Source organism: Ranitomeya variabilis, chromosome 2 (genome assembly GCF_051348905.1).
Source record: "Ranitomeya variabilis isolate aRanVar5 chromosome 2, aRanVar5.hap1, whole genome shotgun sequence".
In the NCBI taxonomy this organism is placed as follows: Eukaryota; Metazoa; Chordata; class Amphibia; order Anura; family Dendrobatidae; genus Ranitomeya; species Ranitomeya variabilis.
Genome location: NC_135233.1, coordinates 224,281,106 through 224,300,285, shown reverse-complemented (window position 1 = coordinate 224,300,285; position 19,180 = coordinate 224,281,106). Strand labels below are relative to the sequence as shown.

At 44.2% G+C, this 19,180-nt stretch overlaps 1 protein-coding gene across 3 annotated transcripts in view; it reads left to right on the top strand.

The window, feature by feature from the left end:
- Positions 1–19,180, top strand: part of PLXNB3 (plexin B3) — a 55,973-nt gene that overhangs the window by 7,203 nt on the left and 29,590 nt on the right. For 2 of the 3 annotated variants that reach the window (XM_077283772.1, XM_077283771.1), the window contains exons 2-4: positions 11,558–12,604; positions 12,842–13,021; positions 13,189–13,314. In XM_077283772.1, the coding sequence (XP_077139887.1) occupies positions 11,567–12,604; positions 12,842–13,021; positions 13,189–13,314 (1,344 nt within the window). In that variant the 5' untranslated portion in view covers positions 11,558–11,566. Of the gene's footprint in view, positions 1–6,149; positions 6,213–11,557; positions 12,605–12,841; positions 13,022–13,188; positions 13,315–19,180 lie in introns of those variants that run through there. The other variant, XM_077283770.1, reaches the window with a different exon arrangement.

The window sequence follows — 19,180 nt, the reverse complement described above, 5'->3', positions numbered from 1 at the left end:
TGATTGGTTGCTATGGCTGACACAGACACGTGTCCCTAGAGCAGTTCTCATGGCTCAGTATGTCTGCACGACTTTACCTCAGAGACGCCCACACTGTCCTGTAACACATCGCCAGCACAAATGCTTACTGTACTTTAATTTAATTAAAGGCAAGAGGGGAAAAATAAGCGGAGTGCACAATTCCTTTAAGTGAAAATAATAATGGCCGCTCCTTATGGGATTCTTATTTCATTTCATATATTTTCCATAGCATATTATAATAGTGGCCGTTTTTTCCCCATGTTCATGCCTAGATAGCTAGTACATGGATAAATCTCCCATCCCCCGGCAGCGACTGTGAGGGGACATAAGTGCATGACCTGAATACTCATGGTGTCTCTATATCAGATTCAGTCACTTCCTGGGCTTTGATTTGCATTAATGGCTCATGAATTTGCATTGTGATGTGATAGAGGGGCTCAGTGTGCGCGGCCCGTGGTGATGGCACCTAGTCTGGGCTCTGACTGTAGCACAGCGCCAGGTGTCAACATGGGGGTCGAATGTGTGTGTATATATCATATTGTGGTGATATATACATATGTGTGTACACGTGTGTGTGTGTGTGTGTGTGTGTGTGTGTATATATATATATATATATATATATATATATTTATTATAGGTACGTAAAGTATTCAGACCCCTTTAAACTGTTCACTCTTTGTTTCATTGCAGCCATTTGTTAAATTCAAAAAAGTTCATTTTTTTTCTCATTAATGTACTCTGCACCCCATCTTGACTGAAAAAAAACCCAGAAATGTAGTAATTTATGCAAATTTATTAAAGAAAAACTGAAATATCACATGGTCATAAGTATTCAGCCCCTTTGCTCAGTATGGAGTAGAAGCACCCTTAGAAGCATCTAGTACAGCCATGAGTCTTCTTGGGAATGATGCAAGTTTTTCACCCCTGGATTTGGGGATCCTCTGCCATTCTTTCTTGCAGATCCTCTCCAGTTCCGTCAGGTTGGATGGTGAATGTTGGTGGACAGCCATTTTCAGGTCTCTCCAGAGATGCTCAATTGGGTTTAGGTCAGGGCTCTGGCTGGGCCGGTCAAGAATGATCACAGAGTTGTTCTGAAGCCACTCCTTTGTTATTTTAGCTGTGTGCTTAGGGTCATTGTCTTGTTGGAAGGTGAACCTTCAGCCAAGTCTGAGGTCCAGAGCACTCTGGAAGAGGTTTTCATCCAGGATATCTCTGTACTTGGCCGCATTCATGTTTCCTTCAATGACAACCAATCGTCCTGTCCCTGCAGCTGAAAAACACCCACATAGCATGATGCTGCCACCACCATGTTTCACTGTAGGGATTGTATTGGGCAGGTGATGAGCAGTGCCTGGTTTTCTCCACACATACCACTTAGAATTATCACCAAAAAGGTCTATCTTCGTCTCATCGGACCAGAGAATCTTATTTGTCATAGTCTGGCAGTCCTTCGTGTGTTTTTTTAGCAAACTCTATGTGGGCTTTCATATGTCTTGCACTGAGGAGAGGCTTCCGTCGGGCCACTCTGCCATAAGGGTGTGTGTCCATGGTCAGTAAACGCTGCTTGTTTGACGCTGCGCAGAGCTGCAGCGTCAAACACGCAGCGTCCAGATGTTCCAGCATAGTGGAGGGGATTTTTTGAAATCCCGTGTCCACTATGCGTGGAAACCCGCACGCGGCGGGCCTGCGACTCCGGACATGCTGCGCGTCTTTTCAGATCGCAGCATGTCCCCGCAAGGCATAACACTGTGCCCTATGGGAGGGGGGCGATGATCCCGGATGTGTACAGTTAACACATCCGGCATCATCGCGTCCCAGAAGGGGGCGGGGCTTAGCGCCGAGCGGCTTTGCCGCTCCGGCGATACCGCCGGCCATCCTGAACGTGGACACGCAGCCTAAAGGCCCGACTGGTGGAGGGCTGCAATGATAGTTGACTTTGTAGAACTTTGTCACATCTCCCTACTGCATCTCTGGAGCTCAGCCACAGTGATCTTGAGGTTCTTCTTTACCTCTCTCACCAAGGCTCTTCTCCCACGATTGCTCAGTTTGGCTGGATGGCCAGGTCTAGGAAGACTTCTGGTAGTCCCAAACTTCTTCCATTTAAGGATTATGGAGGCCACTGTGCTCTTAGGAACCTTGAGTACTGCAGAAATTCTGTTGTAACCTTGACCAGATCTGTGCCTTGCCCCAATTCTGTCTCTGATCTCCTTGTCCAGTTCCTTTGACCTCATGATTCTCATTTGGTCTGACATGCAGTGTGAGCTGTGAGGTCTTATATAGACAGGTGTGTGACTTTCCAAATCAAGTCCTATCAGTTTAATTTAACACAGCTGGACTCCAATGAAGGAGTAGAACCATCTCAAGGAGGATCACAAGGAAATGGACAGCATGTGAGTGTCTGAGCAAAGAGTATGCATACTTATGACCATGTGATATTTTGGTTTTTCTTTTTTAATAAATTTGCAAACATTTCTACATTCCTGTTTTTTTTTTTCAGTCAAGATGCGTAGCAGAGTGTACATTAATGTGAAAAAAATGAACTTTTTGGATTTACTAAATGTCTGCAATGAAACAGAGTGAAAAATTTAAAGGGGTCTGAATACTTTCCGTACCCACTGTATATTATACTGCGGACATATGTGCCACATGTTGATTTCCAGTGACATGTGTCTGACATGTGTGGAGGAATACATGGCCAATCCTTTGTTTTCGAGGGCGCTATATGGCAGTGTATACACATATAGGTTTCTCGGGCCCATCAATGGCAGAGCCGCTTTATCCTTGGCTGGGCTTTGAGCTGGTGATTACAAGGATTAGCCCACAAATCCCTGTCTCTAATAGGACTGTTTGCTTTACACAATCATTCCATGCAGATGGGACCTCCGCCCTGACCAGACAGATTCCCACTGTGCTCTGGAGTGTCAGGAATCCCCAGAGCCGCCCTACCTTCCTCCCCCTCTCATGTCTGCCACAGGTAAAAGTCAAAACAGTAGCTCAAACAAGAAGATGTCCTCCCTGGGGCCACTGCAAAATCCTGCGATTGAGGCCTTCCTGGAGTGCGCTGACCCCGAGAGGTTAAATCTGAGTGACTTGTGTGCAGATGGATGGTAAAGGGGGCTGGCTACAGGTTGTATGAGATGGAAAGGGATTACCACGATTACAAACGAGTCAGATTTTTTTAATTTAACATAGAAATAGCGCCACCTTTGTATATAGGCCGTGTCTGGTATTGCTGCTCCAGTAGCTAGGGCTGAGCTGCAATACTTATCATAACCTATAAACAGAAGTGGCGCTATTTCTTTACAAAAAGCAGAAACAGACTCTTGTATGGGTCTCCCTTCCGTTTCTTGTCTATGGGACTGTTGGAGAATCTCTCCATTTAGATTGCATTTCCAAGCCCCATTTACAAGGGTTTGTAGGACCCCCAACTTTGGACAGATAATAACGTTTATTGATGGGAATAACCCTTTTAAAGGGATTGTCAAACTTTACAGACAATTATTTTTTTTTATTTACTACAATTTATGTATTTTAGGTAAAAAAAAAAAAGCTCCAATTGGGTTTCTTTTAAAAATATTTCCCGGTTTGCTTTTCCAGGCCTTTTGTTTCCATACACATTCAATCTTAATGTGATCAGTGGTCATAAATCAGCTGAGAAGAGCTCAAAGATAAATGAATGAGCTCACTGACGGGTTCTCAGTTAGCTCATTTTGCAGCCAGCACAACACACAGGCTATAGAAGACAAACAGTGCAAAATTTTTAGTGAAACCCACATACAATTTTTTTAAATATAAAAATATATGTATTTATTTAACATAAAAAAAATTGTTCTTAATGGTGGGCAACTGCAGTGTTATTACGCCTCGTGGGTGCCAGAAGTCGGACCTCATCGATCATAGTAGCAATATTCTATAGGACCAGGAGGGGAGAACGCCCCTGTAAGATGTTAGAGGAGAAGTGGAAGAATTGCCGAGAACAACCATTAACCTCTACACATCATTCTGGTTCTCTCTTGCCCGTCCGCTATATCCGCTGCCTGTCCTGGAACACTGTCGCTGGGTAGAGGGCAGTCATTATTCCCATGTCCCAATTATTTTCATGGTTTGCAGAGAAATCCTTTTAGTTCCACAGAGACCTTATCAGAGCCCCCTGGACAAAGAGGGGCTTTCAGAGCTTGTACTGGCATCAAGCTCCAAGGCATGAGGGTGGGTGGGGGAGGTCAGTGTCTCTGCCAGGCCTGAAAACGGCCTCTGTGTGGGAAAGACGGGCCCTCGCCTCCCCTACCCATCAATCAGTTGTGCCCATCCATAATGCAAAACAGGGCGACTTCTACATAATATGGGGTCCCCTACGTCATCACAAATCCACGCCCCCCCCTTTCACCATACATGCAGTGTGTGTTACCCCCTCTTTACTGAAACGGGGCATCTTGGCATAAAAGTGGTTTCAAAGCTTATTATTGCCATCAGTCTCGTCTCCCCCTATCAGACCCTTCTGTCTAACTAGCGGTGAAGTCAGTGATGGTTAGTGAATGGGGAAGTGAATTCTGCCAGCTAATAACATTTTAATTTTGCAAAGTCAAATTTTAAAGGGGTTTTCCAGAACTAGAAAAAAAAATGCCATTATGAAAAGAATACTAAATACCTTTTAATTAGCAAATCCCATTCATTTCATATAAAGAAGTAATCCCAACGGTACAGTGAAATGGTCGCCATCTTGTTACATTGCCAGAACCCAGTCCTAGATTAGTAGCAGCGGTCCCTACTGCACGTTCTCTCGTACCAGTCCTAATAGCTTTCTAGGACTGACTTCGGTCAATAGACAAGATGGCGACTATTGTACTAGATCAATAGCTTTCTTAGTGAATAACAAGTGTGCGACGATCATTCTGAGATCAGGGCCTGATGGACCTCACCCTTCGAAGGTTCTGGGTGCGAGGAAGTGGGCCATACCAACTGACACAGACAATAGAGGAAAGGCAGTACCATAGGGTGGGCCATACCAACTGATACAGACAATAGAGGAAAGGCAGTACCATAGGGTGGGCCATACCAACTGACACAGACAATAGAGGAAAGGCAGTACAATAAGGTGGGCCATACCAACTGACACAACTCAGTATCAGGTTTTGGTGTATTTTTTTGTGCAAAAACCTGGTTCTATAGAATAGTACTTTTTTTCAACACTAAACCTTATCAACATGCACAAGAAACAAAACTAGCATGCCAAAACTGCCACTAAAAAACGCAAGAAAAAATAATTAAAACGTTTTTTTTTTTCTGCAGCTTCTTTCCCGCCAAGTTATCAGGTTTTACTGCAAAAAAAAAAAATGCATAGTGTGAAATGACCCTAATACTGCCAGAGAATGGCCTCCCTCCTTGTACTAGAAACCACAAAAAAGGGGGCACACTGGACCGCAATGTATTAAAGGGGAACACATACAATTACCATAAGGGGGGAATTTTGCAGTTTGAAGGTGTCTGCTCTGTAATTCCGCACTGATTTTTACACCCCCTTATTTGTCCTGCAATTTAGAAGTGGATCAAGAATTTCATACCCCCGGGGTTGGCTTGTGGTGGAAATTACTATCTAAACTGGTCAGGTGCCAAGATATAGCGGAGACCTCCTAAGCACCAATCAGGTGGCCTGGGGGGCTTTAAAAGGTTCTCTAATTGAAGGCGGTGGGCTGCCTCGCTGGCTGTGGTCTGGGGGATGATGTCACACACACTTCTGTCACAGCCTGTCCCTGGGGGCGAGGAGTGGTCACAGGGTCCACAGGACAGAGGGTCCTTTTAATGTGCTGTCTTGTCAATGGGAATAATTAATCATTCTCATGAAAATTGCTTTTGCTCCCCCCCCCCCCCAAGCTGCAACATGGCCCCCAGCATTCCTCCTCCTTATTAGTCCACTTGTCCCTTTTCCTGTAACAGAGGGCTCTCTCGGTATAGAAGGAGTTACTGCTCGTACACGGGATGTCACCAGTATTCCCCATGTGGCAGATGCTGTCAGTGAGGGAGGAGGGGTATGAGGTTGCAGACAGCCAATAATACGGCGCTCCGCACTTTCTTCATGGGCAGACCCCCTCCTCCTCTGGGTGTCCACTGGTCCCCACATACACACATCTGCCTATTGTTTCTGTGATGTCAATATGGGCTGTCTATAGAAGTGGAGGGGCTCCGCCAATATTAATGTAAGTACCTGCCCTGTTCACTATTTGCACATATGGGGTAGCATTTTATGGGATCATCTGCAATAATTTATTATATATATTATTATGGCCAGTGCACAAAAACACAAAAAATAACGTATCTCTGTGGGTGCCAGTCTCCCCAGACATGTAAAGGGTGGGCATCGATCAAACAATATGATACCCATATGATGAGCGGTCCTATAAATTCACTAGGATCTGACACCGTCAACTTTTTGATTTTCCCTATTAGTATGTTTGTGGTCCGTATTCCGTAAATACCACCAATATCTATGGCTTTGATATTAATATTGCCATCACCATTTTGTTTGATCAGTACAATTCTATCAGATGTAATATTTACTTAAAGGGATTGTCCATGAATATATAAAAATTGCTTGATTGACTTAATTACATTTCCTAATAGTCACTGATTCAATCTGGACCTGTATGTTGATCTAAAAAAGGTACGAGAAGGGAGGGGGGATCAGTTTGTTTTTACTGTACACCTCCATAGACGTCCTTAGTTCACCACATGTATAAATAAAGGACAGGTTTGCACTTGACTTGTGCTGCCGGTTGTGCTGGGATTTTCCACACATGAAAATACAAGGAGCTGCGGTTGTCACAAGAATTCCCATGCAGGGTAAGAACACCAACATTTAGGAAAATTGGGGCAAAAACACAGGGGCACGTCTCTCAAAACTGTTTAATACTGAATATGTCCAATCAGAGTGCAGCTTTCATTTTTCCACAGCCATTTGAGAAATGAAAGCCACTCTGTGATTGGTTGCTAATGGGGACAAACACTGTTTACGGCGCTAACTAGGCCCAGAAGCCTTTCTATCCAGTTCTTTTGATTACTTTGTTATTTGGGAACATAAAAATGTAAAAAAAATCCAGTCCTGTCACAGTTTGAGCCTTTTACAGATGAACACACATTTATTTTCCATGTTATACCTGCAGCCATCACAGGGACATCAAAAATCACAATTTAGCCTCAGCATCTGATTAAACCATATTGTTTCTGTGATGTCAGGTTTTAAGCTGGGTTCATATCGCGTTTTGGCCGCATGTTTGTGCCTTCATTCCGAAGGAGCCCCCTAAAAATGGGATACAGTTGGAATCCATTCACTAAAACGAGGCCGAAGATTTAGGACCCCGTCCCTTTTTTTTTTTTTCTTAGGCCGACACAGAAACATGGTAGACTTCCTAAAAAAAGACACTCGCCACCATAAAGGTGGCCAAAGTGTGATAGACTGCCTAAAAAAAGACACTCACCACCATAAAGGTGGCCAAAGTGTGATAGACTGCCTAAAAAAAGACACTCACCACCATAAAGGTGGCCAAAGTGTGATAGACTGCCTAAAAAAAGACACTCACCACCATAAAGGTGGCCAAAGTGTGATAGACTGCCTAAAAAAAGACACTCCCCACCATAAAGGCGGCCAAAGTGTGATAGACTGCCTAAAAAATGACACGCACCACCATAAAGGAGGCCAAAGTGTGATAGACTGCCTAAAAAAAGACACTCACCACCATAAAGGTGGCCAAAGTGTGATAGACTGCCTAAAAAATGACACGCACCACCATAAAGGTGGCCAAAGTGTGATAGACTGCCTAAAAAATGACACGCACCACCATAAAGGAGGCCAAAGTGTGATAGACTGCCTAAAAAAAGACACGCACCACCATAAAGGTGGCCAAAGTGTGATAGACTGCCTAAAAAAAGACACTCACCACCATAAAGGTGGCCAAAGTGTGATAGACTGCCTAAAAAAAGACACTCACCACCATAAAGGCGGCCAAAGTGTGATAGACTGCCTAAAAAATGACACGCACCACCATAAAGGAGGCCAAAGTGTGATAGACTGCCTAAAAAAAGACACTCACCACCATAAAGGTGGCCAAAGTGTGATAGACTGCCTAAAAAAAGACACTCACCACCATAAAGGTGGCCAAAGTGTGATAGACTGCCTAAAAAAAGACACTCCCCACCATAAAGGCGGCCAAAGTGTGATAGACTGCCTAAAAAATGACACGCACCACCATAAAGGAGGCCAAAGTGTGATAGACTGCCTAAAAAATGACACGCACCACCATAAAGGAGGCCAAAGTGTGATAGACTGCCTAAAAAAAGACACTCACCACCATAAAGGTGGCCAAAGTGTGATAGACTGCCTAAAAAAAGACACTCACCACCATAAAGGCGGCCAAAGTGTGATAGACTGCCTAAAAAATGACACGCACCACCATAAAGGAGGCCAAAGTGTGATAGACTGCCTAAAAAAAGACACTCACCACCATAAAGGTGGCCAAAGTGTGATAGACTGCCTAAAAAATGACACGCACCACCATAAAGGTGGCCAAAGTGTGATAGACTGCCTAAAAAATGACACGCACCACCATAAAGGAGGCCAAAGTGTGATAGACTGCCTAAAAAAAGACACTCACCACCATAAAGGCGGCCAAAGTGTGATAGACTGCCTAAAAAATGACACGCACCACCATAAAGGTGGCCAAAGTGTGATAGACTGCCTAAAAAATGACACGCACCACCATAAAGGAGGCCAAAGTGTGATAGACTGCCTAAAAAAAGACACTCACCACCATAAAGGTGGTGACTCGGTTTGCTTCATTTTAGTGAATCGCTCTGACAGTTCAGACTAAAGCCCTGATGAAGTCGCCAACGTGTGGCCCCAGCGCTCTCTAAACAGGCCCTTCCATTGTGATCTATGGCGGTAAATCCAGAAGCCAGCCTCCACCACCACTACCGCCTTTTTTTTCCTTTAAGGGTCCTGGGAACACTTAATGAGAAGCCATATTGGTAATCACCCAGCTTTTCTATAAATGGATATAACAGACAGATAAGTTATAAACTCTCCATCATGCCGTCACAACGGGTTCACTGACAGATTCTCAGTTAACTCATTCTCCAGCCAGCAATAGACAGTGCATCATAGAGACTATGATAGGCAAACGGTGCCAAATTTTTTAATAAAATCCAATTATGAAAATTTTCTTCAGCTGCTATAACATGCATTTAAATAAAAATAAAGTGTCGCAAACCAAAAATACAATTTAATTTGACAGTCTGCAGAACTTTCTTTAGACTCTTGAAACTTTTCCAAAAGCCTTGATCTGTTTTCGCTGCATCCCATCCATTTCGGCTAGCTTTTAATTTTATCAGTGCCCCTTTAAATTAACTATTGCTGCAGGCTGATCCTGATCACATCAGAGTGATCAGAGCAAATGTACTTGCATTCAGAAGTGTCAGAAGTTTTATGAACTTTTTCCCAGCTTTAGCCTTTCTTAAGATGTGACCAGTTTAGCTTAGGACATAGATGACCCTTGAACTCCGCACCTCTAGATCCCATAGATGGGACCCTTGTGGATATGGCCTAGAGGACATTCATCTGCAGAATGGATCAGGCGATGGGCCAGTCTGTGCCTGTACACTCTGTACCCGGGGATTGTTTTGCCGTCATGCACCTGGATGCAAAACTAAACACTTATTAAATTTCACATAACGTGCGCTTATTCTGTTACCCTGTAATATTCAGTCTCTCCCCACTCATGACTGTGGTTAACCCCTATCTACCGCTCATAGGGGTCCAGGAAGCTGAAATATAGGGAACCATGCGGAATCCAACCCGTATACCGCTCTCCATACACATTGATATATGAATGACTCCACACGTTTTGGTTCTTGTGTGATTTGCTGACCTATAAAACTTCTGGATTAAGCTGAAAGATTATCTTCCCCCATCATGGTTTGCATCAACGCTGACTCGGATTAGATGAGATGATTTATATGTGGTATCTAAGGTTAAGTTCATTACTGAAATAAGGCCACAAGCCTTCACAGGGTTTTTCCCATCTTCATGTTGTCGGATAGGGCTTGTAAATGCAAGAAATTTAGCAATTTACTGCTTGTTAAAGTTTTCAGACATTCTTGAGATAGTAACTTTTTTTTTATTTTTGTTCACAGCCTGTTGCCTTGGAAACAGACCACCGTTGCTAGACAGCAATATGTGTGTGTATATATAATATACACAGACACACGCAGTGTTTACAAGCTCTTTTCGGTTGATCTTGAAAGCACAGTTTTGAGGCTGGCCAGGATCTTGGGAGCGTGCTCTTACCTCCTGACCCCATCCAATTTCAGTGCCATGCTTACAAGCTAGACAGCAGCGGTGGTCGGTCTCCTAGGCAACCTGCTGTAAACAAAAGAAAAATGTTGATATCTCAAGAATGGCTAGAAATTTTAATCAATAGTAACTTGCAAAAGTGGTTATATTTATAAGTGTTATCCAACATTATTTATCTGAGAAAATGAGAATAACCCTTTTAAAGGGTTGGACAACACTTTCTCTACTTCTATATTCCCCCTTATAAAATAATAGCCCAGAAGAAGGGAGAGTTGCTACTTTTCTGGTTATAGCCGAAAGAAGTGAGAGTGAAGCGGGTGCTGATTGGCTGCAGAGCTCGCATGACATAGCAGCGTCACACGAGCCCTGTGAAAGCCAGCAGCGTCATTGCTGGAACAGCGGCGTCATTGCTGGAACAGCGGCGTCATTGCTGGAGCAGCGGCGGCTCCAGAGGTGAGTATAAGGGGGAATAGAGCAATTGAGAAAGGGTTGCATGAGCAGTGGATAACCGTTTTGAGGCAGAGATTGCACTAAAGGATCAGTCTCTGCGCTTCGTGTGCAGTTCTGTGCGCCTGTCCATATTGCAGACAGCCACACATTTTTCTGTCTTTCGGGTACAAGTTAAGACATTGGACCCTCATCTGCGACAGAGTCCCATGGTGCATACATGTCGGCAATGTCTACCTTGACTGTCCTTTTGCTAGCCAGTTACATTCCATTGTGGGCTAGGACCGCACACGTACAAGACACATACACGAACACTTGGGTGCCTGTTTTGTTTTTTTTTAATGGGAAGCCACATCCAGACAATGACTTAAAAGACTGGGTGTCATGATGGCAGTAGAGAGACTGGATCTTCTCCATACCCAGAAGGTAGCCCAACAGCTCCCACTGAAATCGGCAGGTTCGGCAAGCGGCATGTTATGTCCCCTTGGGCAGCTTTGGGGCATTACTTTTTCGTAAAAAAGTGAGTTGTTGTTGGCTTTGTTCTAGAACTTCCTACAATTGAAATATTTCTACATGTTTTTGTGGTAGATTCATTATCAGTTCTCACAAGTCACATATATTTGTTCCAGGAAGGTTTGGCAGAGTGTCACATTATATTTTTGCTGATGGTCCCATCCCTTCTGCTTCCATGAGTGGATTTTTGCCATGAACAAATCACTCCAGTGATATTAATAATTTCCTCTTTTGCAGGTGATCGTTATGTTGGATCTGGCCCAGTCCCTGCTTGTCTTTCTTGGCCTTTCTTTGTCTGTTTCCTCGTTTCCCCACTTTCTCCGCCCAAATGTCACGTTCAACCATATGGCTTATGACCCCAGCTCTGGCTTCATCTACATTGGGGCTGTCAACTGGATCTTCCAGCTGTCACCCGACCTTCAGCTTATGTCGGAGGATTCGACTGGTCCCGTGTTGGACAGTCCTGAGTGCCTTCCTTTCAAGGACCTAAAAGATTGCCAGCAGGCTACCAAGACCCAGAACTTCAACAAGCTCTTGACCGTCAACACTCACGGTGGAGAATTACTGACCTGTGGACATGTTTTTCAGGGAATTTGTGAGAAAAGAGACTTGGCTAATGTTTCTAACATCATTTACCGCACAGAGGACCCTGGTGACAACCAATTTGTGGCAGCCAACGATCCCAAAGTCACCACCGTAGGGATAGTTGAGAGGACACCACAGGGTGATTACCTTTTTGTAGGACGGGGCTTGACTGCTAGGCTCTCGAGTGGAATCCCACCAATTACTATACGGCAACTGGAGAAGTCATCCGTGTTCTCCAATGAAGGTTTGGGCAAACTTGTGGTGGGCGACTTTTCGGATTACAATAACACGTTTGTAGGAACTTTCTCCGATGATGGCCATGTTTACTTCTTGTTTTACCGGCGTGGATCAAAATCACAAATGGAGTACAAAACATATCTTGGCAGCGTCTGCAGCAAGGACATTCACCTCTACTCCTATGTGGAAGTTCCGCTTGTATGCGATGGCTACAACTTGGCGCAAGCGGCCCATCTGGAGACCAAGAACAGAGAGCTGTTTGTGGTGTTTTCGGCCAGCCAAGGTCCCATCCCATCTCCCAGTAGCCGGACAGCGCTATGTTCCTTTATGATGAAAGACATTGAGGAACGGATCGAGAAAGCAAGAGTCTTGTGTTATACGGAGTCGGGCAAGGGCGAAAGTGGTCAAGAAGAGGCTGGGATTGAATATGGAGTGAACTCTAAGTGTGCAGCACTCCCTAAGGTACGTGCCCAAATGTACAGTCCTGCTTAAGTTCTGCACTACATTATCTCCGAAATGTCCCTCTTGTAAGGTTAGGAAGTGGTTTTGTACCTTCTTGAGAATAACCAAACCTATTGGCTTATTTCTTGTCAAGGAACCAGGTCAATAAGAGTAGAAACTGTTTCAAGCCTTCTACTTTGACCCAAATTGGCTTCCAGCTTGGACCTTCAGTAACCATGTATTCTTGTTTCTTTACAGGAGTCCCCACAGAATTTTCCATGTGGAGGCGATCACACACCCAGCCCAATTGCCAGCCGAGTCTCGGTCATGGCTTCACCTCTGATCACTAATGACTCCAGTCTCACTGCTGTAGCTGCGTTAGTGGAGGACTCTCGCAAGGTTGTCTTCCTAGGAGACGCTGGAGGATCTATACATAAGGTGATAACTGATTCTCGGTCAAAGAGAGGAACATTATCCATGAAGGATTCAAGGATGAGGAGGAATCTTTGTGTTGTAATTGTCCATAAAAAAATGGTTCTAGAGATGGTCTCCAGCGGTCTGTGTATATTTTGGGATAGTTTTACCTTTTTTTCCCTTTCTTTTAGGTCTTTGTTTCTTCTGGTGCTGGACAAGTCTACAGCTCCTTGGTGGTGGCACCGGGATCTCCTGTAAGCCCTGACCTAGTTTTGGACACCTCGGGGAGGCTCCTGTATGTTATGACTGAGTCAATGGTAAGCGAGATCCACCCTGATGTATTTGATGTCTGCTTGATCGCCTGCGGCAGAATGTAAGCAATGGGGCAGTCCTCCAATACAGAAAATGGATGATAATGACTTGACAAGCTAGTCTAGGCCACCGAAAGAGCCCAACAAATTACTGGAGCCGAATATCTCCCCAACGGAAACCAAAAGCGCAGTCTGTTGGTGTTCCTGGATGCATGGGGAGACAAAGGACATGTTTAGAGGGGACACTTTGTAGTTTTCCCCATACATGTGGCAAAAATTGTAAACTAAGCTTTCACATAAATGTGTAATCAGAAAATGACCTATTGTTTAAATCAAGTATAGAATTTTTTTATTTTTAATTTTCCTCATCACAAGAGAATCAATAGAAATCTTGCAGTTTTCACAGGATTACAATGAAAGGTAACACCTCTATATAGAGTAGATAACACAGGATCCACCATTCACAATAGGTGATGTCACAGCTCACCTCCTCCTCCTGTACAATGACTGATAACACCTATATACAGTAGATAACACAGGATCCACCACTGACAATAGGTGATGTCACAGCTCACCTCCTCCTCCTGTACAATGACTGATAACACCTATATACAGTAGATAACGCAGGATCCACCATTCACAATAGGTGATGTCACAGCTCACCTCCTCCTCCTGTACAATGACTGATAACACCTCTATATACAGTAGATAACACTGGATCCACCATTCACAATAGGTGATGTCACAGCTCACCTCCTCCTCCTGTACAATGACTGATAACACCTCTATATACAGTAGATAACACAGGATAAAAAAATCACAGAAAAAAGCAGAGATGATTACCTGCTGAAGCCTCCAAACAAATGCACCAGCTGGGCGCATCGGACCCGATAAATGATGGCAAAAACACAGGTGCAAAAAATACCAATGAAGCAACCACTTTCAATCCAGTATTGGTTGTTTGGCATTAGTGCACAAAAAGATAAGCGATAATAGTCTGTATGTAGGATAGCTGTGGAGACACCATCACGTGTTTCTCAACACAAGCAGTGAATAGCCAGACCTTTCCCCGGGAAGGAACAACCACGGGAAGGGCAGCATCCTATAAAGGAAAACATCCAATACAGGAAAACCACCTATGCCAAGCATGGGCAGCTGTTTCGGGGTGTTTGCCCCTCATCAGTGTGGAGTAGGAATCTGGCTATTAGGAGCAGTGCCTAGTAAAAGGCTGTAAAGGCACAGATGATTGGCCTCGGGGAGACCAAAACATCCAACACCGCGGAGACACCATCACGTGTTTCTCAACGCAGTGATCCAGAACACTGCCCCCATCCCTTATGGGAAATATGCAAATGCATGTAGGATAGCTGCGGAGACACCATCACGTGTTTCTCAACACAAGCAGTGAATAGCCAGACCTTTCCCCGGGAAGGAACAACCACAGGAAGGGCAGCATCCTATAAAGGAAAACGTCCAATACAGGAAAACCACCTATGCCAAGCATGGTATCCATCCACAGACAGCTGTTTCGGGGTGTTTGCCCCTCATCAGTGTGGAGTAGGAATCTGGCTATTAGGATCCAGAACACTGCCCCCATCCCTTATGGGAAATATGCAAATGCATGTAGGATAGCTGCGGAGACACCATCACGTGTTTCTCAATCCAGAACACTGCCCCCATCCCTTATGGGAAATATGCAAATGCATGTAGGATAGCTGCGGAGACACCATCACTGCGTTGAGAAACGTGATGGTGTCTCCGCGGTGTTGGATGTTTTGGTCTCCCCGAGGCCAATCATCTGTGCCTTTACAGCCTTTTACTAGGCACTGCTCCTAATAGCCAGATTCCTACTCCACACTGATGATGGGCAAACACCTCGAAACAGCTGTCTGTGGATGGATACCATGCTTGGCATAGGTGGTTTTCCTGTATTGGACGTTTTCCTTTATAGGATGCTGCCCTTCCCGTGGTTGTTCCTTCCCGGGGAAAGGTCTGGCTATTCACTGCTTGTGTTGAGAAACACGTGATGGTGTCTCCGCAGCTATCCTACATGCATTTGCATATTTCCCATAAGGGATGGGGGCAGTGTTCTGGATCACTGCGTTGAGAAACACGTGATGGTGTCTCCGCGGTGTTGGATGTTTTGGTCTCCCCGAGGCCAATCATCTGTGCCTTTAATAGTCTGTATGTGGCATTGTTCACACAAGCAATGCAGAGCATCTGGTTTACAGCCTATTACTAACGCACATACAGGCGGGCCGCCCAGTGCAACAAAATGCATACTGTGTGAATAGAGACCTACAGTTTACAGAGCCATCTTGGTCCGACTGCGCCGTGCAAGATAAAGTGCAAAAAAAACACATATCAATGTATGTAAGGTATTAGTTTATATTGGGGCCTCAATACGTGAGCCGGCAACCCACGTCAAGGGTCCTTACATTTTTGCCGGTCCTAACGCTAAACATTGAGTAAAAGCTCACAGACGCACTTTATCTTGTATGTGCGTTAGTAATAGGCTGTAGACCACACATTGCCTGTGTGAACAATGCCACATACAGACTATTATCGCTTATCTTTTTGTGCACTAATACCAAACAACCAATACTGGATTGAAAGTGGTTGTTTCATCGGTATTTTTTGCACCTGTGTTTTTGCCATCATTAATCGGGACCGATGCGCCCTGCTGGTGCATTTGTTTGGAGGCTTCAGCAGGTAACCATCTCTGCTTATTTCTCTGTGATTTTTTTGTCAATTTTCTGGAGGATTTTTAAGTCCTTTTTGTGCGTCTGTGAGCTTTTAGATAACACAGGATCCAGCATTCACAATAGGCGATGTCACAGCTCACCTCCTCCTCCTGTACAATGACTGATAACTCCTCTATATACAGTAGATAACACAGGATCCACCATTCACAATAGGTGATGTCACAGCTCACCTCCTCCTCCTGTACAATGATTGATAATACCTCTATATACAGTAGATAACACAGGATCCACCATTCACAATAGGTAATATCACAGCTCACCTCCTCCTGTACAATGACTGATAACACCCCTATACACAGCTGATAACACAGGATCCATCATTCACAATAGGTGATGTCACAGCTCACCTCCTCCTCCTGTACAATGACTGATACCACCTCTATATACAGTAGATAACACAGGATCCATGGATAGTCACAGAGCCCATGCCATAGACACGTGCACTTAGTCCATGAGCCAAGAACCAAATTTGACGATATCGGTACCAAGCGGAGTGACTAATTCTCTTTGGTATTTTTAGGTAGATGCATGTCTGTAGTTTATTTTTTGATATGATAGCCCTTACATATACGTAGCTTATTAACCCCTTCAGCCCTAGGCCTATTTGTACCCAAGTGCCTAAGCCAATCTGACCTGTGCCACTTCATGGGCTAATAACTTTGGAACGCTTTCACCTATCCAAGCCATTCTGAGATTGTTTTCTCGTGACATATTGTACTTCACGTCAGTGCTAAATGGGAGTCAATATATTTTACCTTTCTATATAAAAAAATGCTAAATATTCGGAAATTTTGGAAAAATCGGCAATTTTTTAACTTTGAAATTCTCTGCTTTTTACAAAAATACTGATACCCCCCATAATAGTTATTAATTTACACTCCCCACATGTTTACTTCATATTGGCATCATTTTGAAAATGAAACCTTATTGTTTTACGACGTAATAGGGCTTATAGTTTTATGCGCAATTTTTCACATTTACAGCAAAACCCACTTTTCAAAGGACCAAGTCACTTCTGAAGTCACTTTAAGGGGCTTACATAACAGAAACCACCCATAAATTACCCCATTTTGCAAACTACACCCCTCAAGCTGTTCAAAACTCATTTTTAAAAACTGTTAACCCTTTAGGTGTTCCACAGGAATTTTAGCAGAATGAAGGCGAAATTTCAAAATTTCATTTTTTTTCCAGATATTACATTGTAATCCAATTTTACCTGCAACCTAGCAAGGGTTAACGGCAAACCCAAACTTGGTTACCCTAATTCTGCAGTTTATAGAAACACCCCACATGTACTCGTAAACTAAAGTATGGGCACACAGCACAGCTCAACACGGAAGGAGCGCTATGTGGTTTTTGGGTGGCGGATTCACTGGAAGAAATCTAGGGGGCCATGTCACATTTGAAGGCTGCCTGAGGTACCCCCACAGTGGAAACCCCAAAAAGTGACCCTATTTTGGAAACTACACCCCCAAGGAATCTTTTAGGGGGTATAGTGACCACTTTGACCCAACCAGTGTTTCACAGTAGTTGGAAACACTTGGTTGAGAAAATGGAAAAAGTGCATTTTTTACATGAAGGTGTCATTTTAGGCTCATTTTTTTATTTTTAAGAGGTGTACCAGCAAAAAATGCACCCCACTATTTGTTCACCAATCTCTCCCGAACACAACAACACCCGATATGTTGTCGTACACTGCAGTATTGGGGAACGGCAGGCCTCGGAAGGGAAGGAGCGCCAAATGACTTTTGGAGTGCAAATTTTACTGGAAGAAATCTAGGGGGCTATGTCACATTTGAAGACACCCTGAGGTGCCCCAACACACGCACACACACTGACACATACACGTTCTGTGTACACCAAAGCACGTACTGCTATCCTTTGCAGTTAAGTCTTTGACCGGCAATACAGAACTGATTCGAACTCTGAATCGTCTTGGCCACTGTGTGTCATATTCAATGGCTGAGGAGATCGATACAGCCCTTTGTATCCAGAAGTTGGAATGTTCAAAGGATGACATCCCAATGCCAGCAAGTATCTACCCAGGTGTGTTCACAACCCTGGCCTGGGATAACATTGACAGACTTGAGGAGACACTAAGTGGAGCAGGTACATCTCATAGAGTCAATGGCATTGCTGTTCAGTCCAATGTTGCATGCTCTGTGACAAAGAAAGTCCTGCCAGATGTAACCAAGTCGAAGAAAAGAAGCATAACTCTGACAGAATTAATGCTACCGATATACAATGTTGGGCAGCGGGGAGAGCCACCCAGGATTGAGACTTCGAATGTTAACACTACCAAGGAGGTCCAGGATTCAAAAACCAAAAACCATATCTGGCTTCTGGCTAGAATGTCAGACCATGAGGATCAGACCACCAGCAGTTGGACTGGGTTCAACATAAAAATCCGCAGCGACATTGTAGTGGCCCAGGACACTGTAAGCTACCTGCCCACTATCAATGCTCCTGCAACAGCCATGTCCACTGTGAATGAAGTCTTGGAGCAAACACATGCCATCATGCAGACCCTGAAGCTTAACAGAATTGTGTGTGTGTTTGATCAAGCACTCTATGCCAAAGCTGCCGAGGTTATCTGGAAACAGGAGAAGTTCAAGAACATTATAATTAGAATGGGTGTCTTCCACACAATCTGTAATCTCCTCTCTATCATAGGGAACAGATTTCAGGATGCAGGCCTTAGAGATCTGTGTGTTGAATCCGGTGTAATCGCTGAAGGATCAGTGTCTGGAGTGATGGACGGCCGGAGGTACAACAGAGCAGTGAGACTACACAAGCTGGTCTATGAAGCACTTATGAGGCTTGCATGGAAAAACTTCCTTCCATGGCTAGAAGAAAACCATGCAAGGGACCTTCACCATCTGGATGAAACACTGAAGAACATCACAAACTTTCGCATCAGTGTGTCGCAGGGATCCTTCGAAAAGCTCTTGGATAATGAATCTTGCACACTTACCCTGAAGCTCTTTCAAGTTTATCTTGAGACCCTCAGAAATGAACAACTCTCAGCATTCTGGATGTCATACTTGGACATGGTCGAGACCATGCTGGCCCTGGTTCGAGCTTCAAGAGAAGGCAACTGGATGCTT